This window comes from Oryctolagus cuniculus, chromosome 12 (assembly GCF_051225735.1).
Source record: "Oryctolagus cuniculus isolate XC-2025 breed Fujian yellow rabbit chromosome 12, ASM5122573v1, whole genome shotgun sequence".
NCBI lineage: Eukaryota > Metazoa > Chordata > Mammalia > Lagomorpha > Leporidae > Oryctolagus > Oryctolagus cuniculus.
In genome coordinates, this window is record NC_142878.1 from 85051667 (window position 1) to 85065782 (window position 14116).

A 14116-nucleotide genomic window follows, 5' to 3' on the forward strand; every position below is an offset into this window, starting at 1 on the left:
CATCAACAATCACAATAAGAAACTAGGCGCTTCCTCACTAAGACTGAGAATGAGGCAAGACATCCATTCTCACCACTCTCATTCAACACTGTATTAGAAACCCTAAGTAATGCAGTAACAGATGAAAATAAAATAAAGGCAGACAAGACTGGGAAAGAAGAAATAAAGCTGCCTTTGTTCACAGATGACATAAATGGAAAATCTCAAAGAATCAATAACAACAAAAAATTGCTGTAACTAATAATTATCAAACAAGGTTTGCAAGACACCAGGTTAATAAATAAGTCAATTCCTTTTTTGTATGCCAACAATAAACAAGAAGTCCTTTCTCTCTGTCTCTCTCTCTCTCTCTCTCACTGTCTATAACTCTACCTGTCAAATAAATTAAAATATATATATAAATAATAATAATAAAAAATTCTATCTAATACTGAAATATATAACCAAGAGATTCTGAGGTGACTTTAAAAATTCACAAAAAATGGAATTAAAAATTTAAGTTTATTTTGGTACAAAAAGTTTTTGGCTCCTATGCATATGCAGGAGTTTGGCAAAATTTTGAAAAATGTATATTATGAAAAAACTATTCAAGCATTTCAAAAAATTTTACAGCAAAATAAACTTATCTTTTAATTCCATTTTCCATGAAATTCTAGAACCTTCTCATACACTACTTATATATACAAAAATATACTAATATGATATTAACAGATATATGATACCATTTAAAGAACCATTAGTTTTTTAGGTATTGTACAAAGTGTATTGTAAATATTATCTGCCTATTTAATTTTTTAACTTAATATTTTACTCCTTAACCACATGGTTATTGATAGATCCTAAGCTGGTTATATATGGTACCATGTTAACATTCTGTACATCACTCTTAAAAAAAAAAGTCACTGGGGGTCAGTGCTGTGGTGTAGCAAGTTAATTTGCCACCTGCAGCATCAGCATCCCACATTGGCGCCAGTTTGAGTCCTAGCTGCTCCACTTCCAATTCAGCTCCCTGATACTGCACTTGGGGAAGCAACAGAAGATGGCTCAAATGCTTGGGCCTCTGCACTCATGTGGGACACCCAGATAAAGCTCCTGGCTCCTGGCTTCAGTCTGGCCCAACCAATGGCCATTTAGGTAGTGAACCAGCAGATGGAAAACTTCTCTCCCTCTGCCTCTCCCTCTCTGTAATCCTGCCTTTCAAATAAATAAATAAGTCCTTTTAAAAAAAATTCAGTCATCACACTTACTGTGATTTTAAAAACCAAAATAAATACCTAAATATTTTTTCAGATACTGCTATACTCTACACATTCATGTATTAATGATTTAGAACTCAAATCAAGTATGGCCTCCTCTATGATCTTTCCTACATATTTATTTCTGTTGGTTTCCCATGACGAAAAACATGTATATATCCATACTTCTTTATAGTATACCTCAGGGTTTTTGCAATTCACTTTAAAAACAAAACAAAAGCCCTTCAAACAGCAAAGAAAGAAGCAAACCACTTCTAACTCCAACAATTGTAATGAGAATTATGAAAGCAAAGACAAGATCTTAATCTTCTTTCTATCTTTGGGGCTTTTCAACTAAAGTTCAATTCAATTATTCCGTAAGTCTTAGCAAAGAATATACGGTATATCAAACTCAGCAGAATGATTTCTTTATTTTCATCAAGTTGAGTGTTATGAACTCAACACCTTTTAATGATTTCTGATGACTTATTTGACTTATCCTCCTTCTCGCATACCTGGTTATCCCAACATATGAAACTTCCTGCTTGATTTCATTGTTCACCAAAGAAAGCCCAAGGCTGTGAAGTGACAAGGTTATCTCGTGATCTGCCTGTTCCATTTCTTCTGCCTGCAGTGCTTTGGAAACCAAGGCAACATCATCGGTGAAAAGCAAAACCCTCTGGCGCCCATCTAGGAATGACACCCAGTGTATCTGGATGTTTGCATCATAGGGAAACTGTCCACATTCATCCTGGGGAGGAGACAGATTTTTCATCAAGTCACAAATAAGCAAGCTTTATCATCTGAAGTAGAACTAAGTAACTGAGAAACATAAGAAAAGTTGAAAGGCACAACTGTAAATTGGAAAATTCTTACCATCGAAATGACATATAATCTATGTTAGAACAAACCCTTTTGTTTTGTTTTCAAACAATGACAAGGATTAATGGTACTTAGTTTTTTGGATACTTTAAATTGAGTCACCTACTTAGCAAATCAAAGAGCAATGAGCAGCAATGAGTATCCTTTGGTGGCACCAATGCCACAGATGATTACTTCCCCCAAAGCTGGAGAACAGAATGACTCAGAAGTTACAGCAAAACAAACTCATGGGGTGGCTCCTGGCTAATGTGCACTCTGGGAGGTAGCATATGATGGCTTAAGTAGTTGGGTCCCTATCCCCACCCAGGAGACCAGGATTAAGCTCCTGGCTTTAGGCTATTGAAGTTATTTGGGGAGTAAACTAGCAAACAGGCGCTCTGTCAGTCTCTCAACTAAATAAACATAAATGGAATTTTTAAAAAGGAGAAAATTAACCTCAGAAAAGCTTTATTTTTATGTCTTAACAATCTATAACATAACAAATATCTAGATAAATCACAGTGCCAACCAGTTAACTATGGTGATCAGTTTGTACTAAGCTCCACTAAGAACAGCCTGCTGGGCTGAAGGTTTCACATAGCAACTTAAAAAAATAAGGCTTGGGGCCAACACTGTGGTGTAGCGGGTAAAGTCGCTACCTGCAGTGCCAGCATCCGATATGGGCACTGGTTTGAGTCTCTGCTGCTCCACTTCTGATCCAGCTCTCTGCTATGGCCTAGGAAAGCAGTGGAAGATGGCCCAAGTCCTTAGGCCCCTGCACCTGCAGGAGAGACCTGGAAGAAGCTCCTGGCTCCTGGATTCAGATTGGTGAAGCTCCAGCCATTGCAGCCATCGGGAGAGTGAAACAGAGGATAGAAGACACCTCTCTCTCTCTCTACCTCAGCCTCTCCGTAACTCTTTTAAATAAATAAATAAAAAAAAATCTTAAAAAAAAATAAGGCTCAATTGGGTCAATGTTTTCAGAGACTATTTTACAATTTGTTCTGGGCTTAACACAAATTCAACAACTGTTCATTTCACTAGGCAGTCAAGTACCTACTACGTACAGTTAATCTCATGGGTTCTTGAAAAAAGAAAACAAAGAGAACGCTAACAGGGATTTATGAACAGTAAAGTTTTTCTTTGTTATTTGAAATTTATTATTACTTTTAAGGTATACTGTATGTAACAATAACTTATTCATATTTTTTATTCTAATATGCAACCCTATTAAATAGATGAATTGTTTACCTGAAAACTACAAAATATATTATGCAAATTGGTTGAAACTCAGTTATTTTTTCCCATACACTCTGATTCTACTTGTTTTTCATCTACTTGATAGGTTAAAAGTTGATTAAGATATGTTAAAATATCCCCAGGCAACTGTTTTCCCGTTAACTTCCAACATTTTAAGTTTCATATTAGGAAGCAATGTTAATCATTACCTAAATGTTTATGGTTATCACTCCTTTACCATAGTATCATAATCTACTTAACAGTTTTCCTTTGACTTATAGTTCTTCAAAAATTAAATTATAAATACATTTTTCCATTGATCCACACAATGTTGGTATTTACAATCTATAATTTAAAGTAAAAAAACAACTTATTCTGAAGTATTTCTGATTCATTTTTAGTTCAGTAAGGACAAAAAGGATTTGGTAAAGCCCACTTGTCTACTTTCCTCAAAATCAGGTGCCTCGAATAGCATTCATTCACATGAAACAATACCTTTAACAGATCTTGTTCCCCGACATTTGCAGCGTATCTCCACATAAGTTTCCTAGTACCAGTAGGATCCGCCCAGGCAAAAAGTCGTGCTTGTCTAGGTAGCAATGCCACTTCTTCCTGTGACCCACTAAAACACAGTGAACAGAGCAAAGATTAGACCACCTTAGGCCACCTTTGCCTTGGGAAACCCATTCCTCTAGTTTACTGAGGAGCGGACTCGCGCAAACCACTACAATGTTGCCTTAACTCTGCCTAACAATCAGCATCCTAAAATGCCCAAACAATCAATAGTTTTGAAGCTTGGAGAGAAAGACCTATTGGCTTTTCTTAAACTGCAATACAATCTAAACTGATCCAGGCAGAATCATACCAACAGAATATCTTTAAGGTAAATAGATTGGTGCACAGTGTCAACCTATAGAAAGGCTATAAACAGTAAATGTTTAGTAGCAGAAGACTTTATTCAGTGCTCAAGCTTAAGCTTTAAAAAAAAAAAAAAGATTATTTATTTGAAATTTAAGAGTTACAGAGAGACAGAGAGAGAGAGAGAACTTCCATCCACTAGATCACTCTCCAGAAGGCCTCAATGGCCAGGGCTGGCCAGGCTGAAGCTAGAAGCCAAGAGCTTCATCTGGGTCTCCCATGTGGGTGGCAGGGGTCCAAACACTTGGGCCATCTTCCACTGCTTTTCCCAGGCCATTAGCAGGGAGCTGGATTGGAAATGGAGCAGCTGGGACATAAACCAGCATCCATATGGGATGCAGGTGTTACAGGTGTCGGCTTTACCCACTGCGTCACATCTCTGGCCCCCAAGTTTAAACTTCTTAATCAAATGCAATACATGAGATATATTATTAGTCTCAGGAAAATTAAAAAAAAAGGTGCCCACCACTACTGCTCCTTTTAGTCAATGGACCAGCAGCACTGGCATAACTTTGGGAAATGCCCAAAACCTAGTCAACCAGAATCTGCATCGTAACAAGATTCCCAGTATTCCAACAAGATTTAAATCCTAGACTGCTTTTAAATCTCACTGGATTCAAGCCAAGAGAGTTAAAAATAGGAAACTCTCCACGAAATTTATACATTTGACATTTCTTATTCACAAATCTACATATAAATATTCATGTGTATAAAATTAAGAGCTTAAAACTATCAGTTACACCATTAATAATAGCATAATGCAAGCCAAATGATGACAAAGGCAAGAACAGAATTTGTATCAAGCTGTACTATACATTCAACATCCTCCTCCTCCTTTCCTTATATGTAACCTTTTACTACACCTAACAACAACAACAACAAAAAAACAGGTAAGGATTTGCAGGGAACAGTTCACGAAGAATTAGCAGAGTACAAAAGCAAAGATAATGCCAAACAGGCTCAGAGAATTTTCTCTGCAATTATGAAATTGAAAAAGCTGTAAAAGCCCAAAGATTTTTAAGTTTTGCATTAAAAGTAATCTGGCAGCAACACCTGATCTGTGATGCAGATCTAAATAGTTTCTATTTATTCCACTTGGTATGAATATTCACAAGTTTTGCTATGGAAAAGTAATGTGTTCGATTATAGAATACCATCACAAAATCTGTCAGGGTACCAGTAATAAACAGTTTACAATCCGTATTACTTGACTAAAATCTATAAATATCTACAATAAGAAACTCAAGTGTTTCCCAGAAGGGACTGATCAATAACAGCAAATCCAATTCTCCATTAACCCTTTTCTCATACCTCTGTTTATAAATGAGAACATCCCACTGTGTATGGTTCATTATCAGGGCAGGTGCAGATCCTTCATGGTAATCAGAAAAAGTTATGACAGTTGAATGCTCAGCAGTATTTACATCCACCAAGATACCTCCATTCTATTGTAGGAAAAGAAACACAATGTTTGGTGTACTGATTTTTACATACGAATATAATTTAAGAAAACACAAAAAAGAAAACACAAAAGCTTTGGTTTCTTCAATTCTTACTGAAAAAATTTGGCTCTAAGCTACTAAAAATACATATATGGCATTATATTTTGTTATTGCAGCACTAAAGTGATAACAGATTTTTATAGCATAGTTTAAATATTTTAGAGCAAATTTTAAAACTCAAAGACACCTTATTTTAAGACACGAAAACTCACCAGATCCTCCAAGCTCAATAAAGTGCCGTTGTCCTGTCGGTTATAGAAGAATGGTTTGGAAGATCCTTCACAGCCCACCACTCTCACACAAAGTTTACCTGACAGATTTTCAGGCCAAAATGGAAGGCACTGGAAAAACAAAACTTAGCATCAGTCTTAAATACTGAAGGCAACATCTTAAATAAACCTGTATTTAACATTGGCACCAAAAAAAAAAAAAAATTGAGGTATAAAACACTGGCTAATTAATTTTCCAGTTCTAAATTTGATCTTGATTCAATCATCACTGTCTTAAAATACTCCTCTCATATGTTGCATTAAGATTAGTGACAATATAGTGACTATTTGTGAAATCAATGAAAGAAATTTCACCTGAAGAATACAGAGACTTTAATTTTTAGATATTTATGGTATGGTTACTATCTGAGAAACTAAAGGAAATTTGTTGTTTTAAAAAGGGCCGGCGCCATGGCTCACTTGGTTAATCCTCCACCTGCCATGCCAGCATCCCAGATGGACACCAGGTTCTAGTCCCAGCTGCCCCTCTTCCAGTCCAGCTCTCTACTGTGGCCCAGGAGGGCAGTGGAGGATGGCCCAAGTGCTTGGGCCCCTGCACCTGCATGGGATACCAGGAAGAAGCACCTGGCTCCTGGCTTCGGATTGGCACAGAGCCAGCAAGCCATAGTGGCCATTTGGGGAGTGAACCAACGGAAGGAAGACTTTTGTCTCTCTCTTTCACTGTTTATAACTCAAATAATAATAAAAAATCTCAAATACCTTGCATATTTAGAAATCATAATCCTGATTTGCTTTTATACAGATTCCATATTAATTCATTAATACACAGTGAATTTTTTCACAAAGTATCTTATCTTAGATAAACCAGAAAGGCCAATGAAGAAGGAAGCAAGGATATCAAGGACCTTGTCATTAAGTACTGAAACTACTTTTTTTTTTTTGACAGGCAGAGTGGACAGTGAGAGAGAGAGACAGAGAGAAAGGTCTTCCTTTGCCGTTGGTTCACCCTCCAATGGCCGCCACGGCCAGTGCGCTGCGGCTGGCGCACCGCACTGATCCGATGGCAGGAGCCAGGTACTTATCCTGGTCTCCCATGGGGTGCAGGGCCCAAGCACTTGGGCCATCCTCCACTGCACTCCCTGGCCACAGCAGAGAGCTGGCCTGGAAGAGGGGCAGCCAGGACAGAGTCCGGCGCCCCGACCGGGACTAGAACCCGGTGTGCCGGCGCCGCAAGGCGGAGGATTAGCCTAGTTAGCCGCGGCGCCGGCTTGAAACTACTTTCTTTGCGTTTGATCTTCATCAAACTATATCTGATAGGACTTCAAAAAGCCTGTAGAAAAATGGAATTTAAATATAAATTTGAGGCTAGTGTTGTGGTGTAATAGGTAAAGCCACCACCTGCAGTGCTGGCATCCCATGTGGGTGCCAGTTTGAGTCCTGGCTGCTCCACTTCCGATCCAGCTCGCTGCTATGGCCTGGGAAAGCAGTAGAAGATGGATGCCCACATGGGAGACCCAGAAGCAGCTCCTGGTTCTGGATCATCACAGCTCCAGTCGTTGCAACCAACTGGGGAGTGAACCAGCGGACAGAAGACCTCTCTCTCTCTCTCTCTCTCTGCCTTTCCTTCTCTCTCTGTGTGTAACTCTTTCAAATAAATAAATACATCTTAAAAAATAAAAAAGAAAGATAAATTTATTTCTGTGCTAAAAACCAGTTTTTTCAAAACATGTGTTTTTTTCAAACACTTTTTCAAGTACCATCATACTTATTTGAGCTTCAGTTTTATTATCTGTGAAACTAGTTTCAGTTTCCTAAGACAAATTGGCCTTATTTTATAAAACACTGGGGTAAATTTCATTTCTGAATAAAAACACTATTGTTATCAAGCCCACATCAAAGACAGTAAGCACGCATCTGTCATGGAGATCACCCTAGGCACCTTTAAATAGCCAAGCCTCTTAGAGCTCTCAGTCTACATTGTGATTAGAATCCTTCCTTTTGAGTCTTTTGCTAAGTACTGTTTTTTTAAAAAGGCTTAGAAACCTTTCTTTTTAAGATACACTGCAGAATGGAAAGTCAGCTGGTCTGCCTGGAATCTTAAGTCACACATTCAGGCTTACCTTTGTACCTGTCCTTTTCCCCACTGTCTCCCTCATTCTTGTCACCTCTTCTAATTTTTTTAAAGGTTTATTTATTTATTTGAAAGGCAGAGTTACAGAGACAGACGGAGCGTAAGAGAGATCTTCCAACTGCTGGTTCATTCCCTCAGTGGTCACAAGGGCCGGAACTGGGTCGATCCAAAGTCAGGAGCCAGGAGCTTCTTGCCAGTCTACCATGTGGGTGCAGGAGCCCAAGCACCTGGGCCATCTTTCACTGCTTTTTCCAGGTGCATTATCAAGGAGCTGGATTGTAAGTACAGCAGCTGGGACTCAAACCAATGCCCATATGGGATGCTGGCACTGCAGGTGGAGGCTTTACCCGCTAAGCCACAGTGCCGGCCCACCTCTTTGAATCTTAAGGAGCCTGCAAAGTTAGTTCAAATCCCGCTTTTCCTTTACAACTTTTCCTTTTCATCTAGATCACTATGATCACAACTACCTATGTTAGCAAGAGGGGTGAATTTTAATTTTCAAGGCAACTTCCAGCTCACCTATTTAAAAATTCTATATTCCCTGAAATTTAGTATATACTATCTTTTGTTCCAAGTATTAATCTATAGCAGGGGTGGACAACCTTTTATTCTGCCATGGGCCGTTTGGATATTTGTAACATTATTCATGGGCCATACAAAATTATCAACTTAAAAATCAGCCTGCTCTAGGTGTACTGAACTTTGAGTCCCACCCTTATTTGTCTTGGCAGGGCCAGACTAAGTATCTCACAGGCCATATCACAAGCTGAAAGTTCTCTACTCCTGCTCTGTATGACTGAGTCCTGGGCTTCTTCAACAAGATTAAAGCTTCTCGAACACAGTCACATAATCTTGACACCCGGGACAATACACAGCACATAATCTCTATGTATTTCTCATAGTTTATATCCACATTCTACACATACAGGAAGAGCTTAAGAATGACCATCAATCAGCTGGACTGGGACAGGGGTAAATACCAAAAATTTTTCTCTTTTTAACATATGTTTACTGTACAAAAGAAAAATCTTTCAAAGTTGCCTATAGTATTTTAACACAAAAATATGACAGCAAGGGAATATGACAAAGAGGCATGGGAAATTCTTACTTATAAATCAAAATTTATTTGTTTACCTTAGGAAGAAGTTATATTAAAGGAAAATCTTACCTCTGAAGAAGCAATATAATTCCATTTATTAGTTGGCATTGAGCCATCAGATGCAATTTCACCAACTTCTAGTTCTAATGATGACTTGTTTGTAATGGTACAAAAGGGAGTAAGAGTAACTATTCGTGAAAGATTAAAACTGCTCATTTTGATGCTAACACCAACCTGTAGAAAATAAACAAAGTTATTTTCCAGTACTTTGAAATATATATACACACTCTCATTCAATACAAATACAAAACATTTTAAAATAAGAACTCTTAAAGTAATTACTATTAGCTATACTCCAATCCTGACGATCTTCTTATGAAGAAGAAAATTTAGGTTCCTTAGCTGACTCCATCAGAAACCAATTCAAGAATTAACAGTTATTTAATCAATGACGACTTGTAGTAAGATTTGTCTAGTATGCTTGTTAACACACTGAACAAGCTGTCAAATAATCAGCATGGAGTTTCAAGTTTTACTGCTTTATTATGTGTTATTAATAAAATAACAATTCTGAAGCAGTAATAAAATAGTTCAATTAATATCTCTTATTCAAAATTTCCTGGTATTCACATTTAGGATTTAAGAAATGTCTGGCAAAGGATAGTATTGAATGAAAGCTCTAGTAAATTGTGAATATTTACCAAGTTTCTCACTTGGAAGGATTCAACTTACAGTCTTAAATTTTGACAAACTAGGTTTTGCTTTCATAGCAGTAGTCACAGAAACTTACAGAGACAGCCCCAACATGATACTTCTGTACTCCTTAGGAATCAATTGGTTTACTGAACTACACAAAAGATGAACACAGTCAAAGGCAAACAAACTAGCACATTTACCAGGTATTCCATATTGTTGGCGGGACACTTCACACACCCATAACTTCCTACTGTATCCAATGAGAAGCTATTGGACCAGGCACTGGTTGAAATTTTTAACTGTACCTATACCAGAAAACATATATCACTATATAAGAAATCAAGAAGAAATTAACTATATCTGATTCAAGGGTATAAGACTACTGGAAATGTCTTTAGCATCATGGGACATAGAAACAATATAATCAAAGTCATACTGCCAGTGGGACAGACAACTCCAGAAAACGCTAGGGGACAGTATGACAAAAGCATAGCAGTGATCTTCCTGTTCACCTGTGCAATGAGTACAGCGCATTTAATGAGACCCTGGGTTGTTCTTATAAAGAATTATACTTCAGAATGAGATTTCTCAGTGTTAGGCTTATGATACATGGACCACACATTCTTAAAGTTTCAACACACACAGAATTTACATCTTCAACATTATTCAGCAGATACCAAATGAAAGGTATTGTGATAAGGAGACTGGAAGAATACAGGGCAGTTTCTATATCTTCACAAGCTTCCAACTAAACACAAAGATTAAGAAATACATACTTACAATTAGGGAAGACAATGATTCCAGGTTTCTAGATTAGGAATTTATCTACTCTAACTTGTTAAGTGAATAAAAACATACCTTATTTTTACTGAAAATGTTTTTCTTTTTGAAAGAGAATAAAATAATATCCCTAAAATCAGCTGGATGCTTCACATGAGTGTCTTCTGAACGATACTGGAGAACCCGAGAAGTCTTGTTGATTAGCCAATAGGGACTAAAGACAGATAGCACCATCCGGCAGCCAATTCGCCTGACATGTATTGACAGGTCAATGGTCATTGGTTCCCTGGAATCAGAAGAAAAGCACACGAGGAAGAATTCTGGAAGTGCATCACTTATGCGGAAATGTCCGTTCCAGTTTTTGCCCTGGTACTTCATCAGGACTAATTCCATTATTTCTCCATTGATTCTTGAATGCAGAACATCAGCAGTACTGCCTTCTGCTAGTTCATGAGTTTCTGCTGTTCCCTAAAAACGAAAACTAAGTTTGCTTAGTGACATTTTTATGATCTCTTAAGTAGAAAAATCCATATTATATGCAAATGCTAAATAACCAGACACAGGTTAACTACTAATTCTTCAATGACCATGTTTAGATATTACCAATGTCCAGGACTAACAGCTAAAAAGAAAAGACACCAGACCAAAGTCACAGGCAGACACTATCTTTGGGCTACTAGTAGGCCAACAATTCCAAGTTTCAGGGAAAAAATAAAATCAGATTTAAACCAAGAAGCAAAGACTGGGTTCAGGAATCCTGGCTGCTACCCATTTGAGCTATGTCATTAAACAAAAAACAAAACTGGCTGGGCTTCAGTCTCATCCTCTACTCACATACCACGCAAGTGGCTCCCATAGGAATGTAATAACCAAAGTGAAGCCAAACTACGGTGACAAACTAAGTAAGGTGCAATTATTTTAAAAGTGAGTAACAGCAACATATGAATCAGTCTTCTTTATTGAAAGAAGCACTATTTCATTAATTTAATCAATTTGTGTCTCCTCAACTAAGGAATGGCTCATTGTCAGATAAAAAAAAGAATGAATCTAGGTTTCCAAATGCTTCTGTATTTCAAAATACCATAGCATGTAAAAATTTAAAGAATATTTAGCATATCTAATTATTCGAAAGAGTTCCTTATTGTTTTTGAAAACAGTAATTTATTTTCAATAGAATTTTAGGTCAAATAATCTTAACATTAATTTTATAACAAAAACTTTAATATGAAATATTTTTAATGTTATTTTACATTAACTAATGGAATTTTGCTTAATAAAGAGATGATTATCAGTCTTAATTCATGTCAGATGCAGCAGAGAAAAGTGATATATATCAAGGAGCCAAACAACCTTGGAACCACGGGCCATTTAATGTCTCTGTGACTTAAGTTCTGCCTATGTAAAGTGAATCTAGCAAAAGAACCTACCTTCCTGGAGGTTTCTGTGAGGATTGGAAGTGTTAATATAAGAAAAAAACATGGCACAGTGCCTGACACAGCAGATGCTATCTACATTTTTGTCATCACGATTAATAAAGCACTACAAGTATGGTATATAGAAAAAATGATGGGAACTAAAAATTCCTTAAAACAAAACTACAATTCACTCTGTGCAGGAATAAAAATCAAACAAAATGCAAGAGATGTACCTCAAGTAAGAATCTTAGAGAATATGGGAGAAGATTCCGCAGAGTGAGAGGAGGATAAAGATGAATAATGTAAGCTGGATCCCAGTCTTCCCCACGTGGACAGATATAGCTTAATTCATCCGGCAGAGCAACTGTATTCACCACGAGAGGCAAGAAGTTGATTTCTGTTGATGGACACTGCAACATGCATCTGACCTCCCTGCTCCTGTGAAGTTCTTCCTTCCAGGAAATGTAAGTGGTGGATTCTTTGTACTGATGCTCTAAGAACCCAGCAGGTTTGATAAACAACTGACACCTTCAGAAAAAGAGAACCACAGCGGGTAGAGGGGGTTGTTTTAACCAAGAACTTTTAAAAAAAAGTGCATTAAATCATCTTGACAACACTACAGAGTGGGTACTAGTATTCCTGGCTTTTCTGATGAGATAACCATGTCTAAAAAAGGTTAAGAAACTTGCCCAGGCCAGAGTTGTGGTACAGCTAGGCCACCACCTGCCATATGGGTGCCAATTAGAAACTCGGCTGCTCCACTTCCTATCCAACTCCCTGCCAATGCCCCTGGGAAAGCAGTGGAAGATGGTCCTAGTGCTTGGCCCATGCACCCATGTGGGAGACCCGGAAAAAGTTCCTGGCTTCTGGCTTTGGACTGCCACAGCCCCATCCATTACAGCCACTTGCTGAGTGAACTGGAGGATGGAAGAACTCTTTCTCTCTCTCTCTCTCTCTCTCCCTCTCTCTCTCTCTCAATCCCTCTCCCTCTCTGTAACTTTGCCTTTTCAAATAAATAAAACAAATAAAAACAAATCTAAAAAACAAACTTCCCAAAGTCACATAACTAACTCATGGAGGAATTTTGTAGAAAAAAATTCCGAAACAAGAAAAACTTTCAAAACACTTTTCATTTCAAATACAAGACAATCTAATAAATAAGAGTTTAAAATAGCAAACATACAGTAAGTACTTTTCATCTGGTAAGTTCAGTGTTAATGTAAATTTTCCATTACTCTTTAAGAGTAATAGATCGTTAAAAAGTGGAAATAGAAATCTCAATTTATAATAATAGGAAAAAATGGTGTGAATTTTTTAGAGCTTAGTGTATTCAAAAGTATCTACCTATAGGAATCTAAAGGAACATGGAACTCCTCTTCAGGTCTGGCTATTCCAATCCGCTCCAACAGTTTCACATTCTTAACAAACTTATAGATGATAAATGCGATAGAAAAATGATTTTTGACCTGTCAGACAAAAAGACAGAAAAGTTGTTAAAAAGATGTTTAGATCTACAATGCTTCAAAGAATATTGGAGGTTATTTTTTATTAACAATTGAAAATTTTTACATTCAGTGCTATCTATATTAAACTGTAAGCTTCAGTTGACTATAAAAAGTGACACGGATATTCATATGCTTAGAATATTACATATTGTCGGCCGGCGCCGCGGCTCACTAGGCTAATCCTCCGCCTAGCGGCGCCGGCACACCGGGTTCTAGTCCCGGTCGGGGCGCCGGATTCTGTCCCGGTTGCCCCTCTTCCAGGCCAGCCCTCTGCTGTGGCCAGGGAGTGCAGTGGAGGATGGCCCAGGTGCTTGGGCCCTGCACCCCATGGGAGACCAGGAAAAGCACCTGGCTCCTGGCTCCTGCCATCGGATCGGCGCGCTGTGCCGGCCGCAGCGCGCCGGCCGCGGCGGCCATTGGAGGGTGAACCAACGGCAAAGGAAGACCTTTCTCTCTGTCTCTCTCTCTCACTGTCCACTCTGCCTGTCAAAAATAAAAAAAATAA

General features: G+C 38.0%; 1 protein-coding gene across 5 annotated transcripts in view; it reads right to left on the reverse strand.

The window, feature by feature from the left end:
* Positions 1-14116, reverse strand: part of VPS13C (vacuolar protein sorting 13 homolog C) — a 207616-nt gene that overhangs the window by 37658 nt on the left and 155842 nt on the right. For all 5 annotated transcript variants that reach the window (XR_007910408.3, XM_051822342.3, XM_051822343.3 and 2 more), the window contains 9 exons: positions 13451-13572; positions 12340-12634; positions 10770-11159; positions 10112-10216; positions 9285-9449; positions 5968-6096; positions 5565-5698; positions 3831-3957; positions 1751-1986 (listed from right to left, as the gene is read on the reverse strand). Coding sequence is in view for 4 of the 5 variants with exons in the window: in XM_051822342.3 (XP_051678302.3) it covers positions 1751-1986; positions 3831-3957; positions 5565-5698; positions 5968-6096; positions 9285-9449; positions 10112-10216; positions 10770-11159; positions 12340-12634; positions 13451-13572 (1703 nt within the window). In the remaining variant the exon portion in view is untranslated. The remainder of the gene's footprint in view (positions 1-1750; positions 1987-3830; positions 3958-5564; positions 5699-5967; positions 6097-9284; positions 9450-10111; positions 10217-10769; positions 11160-12339; positions 12635-13450; positions 13573-14116) is intronic.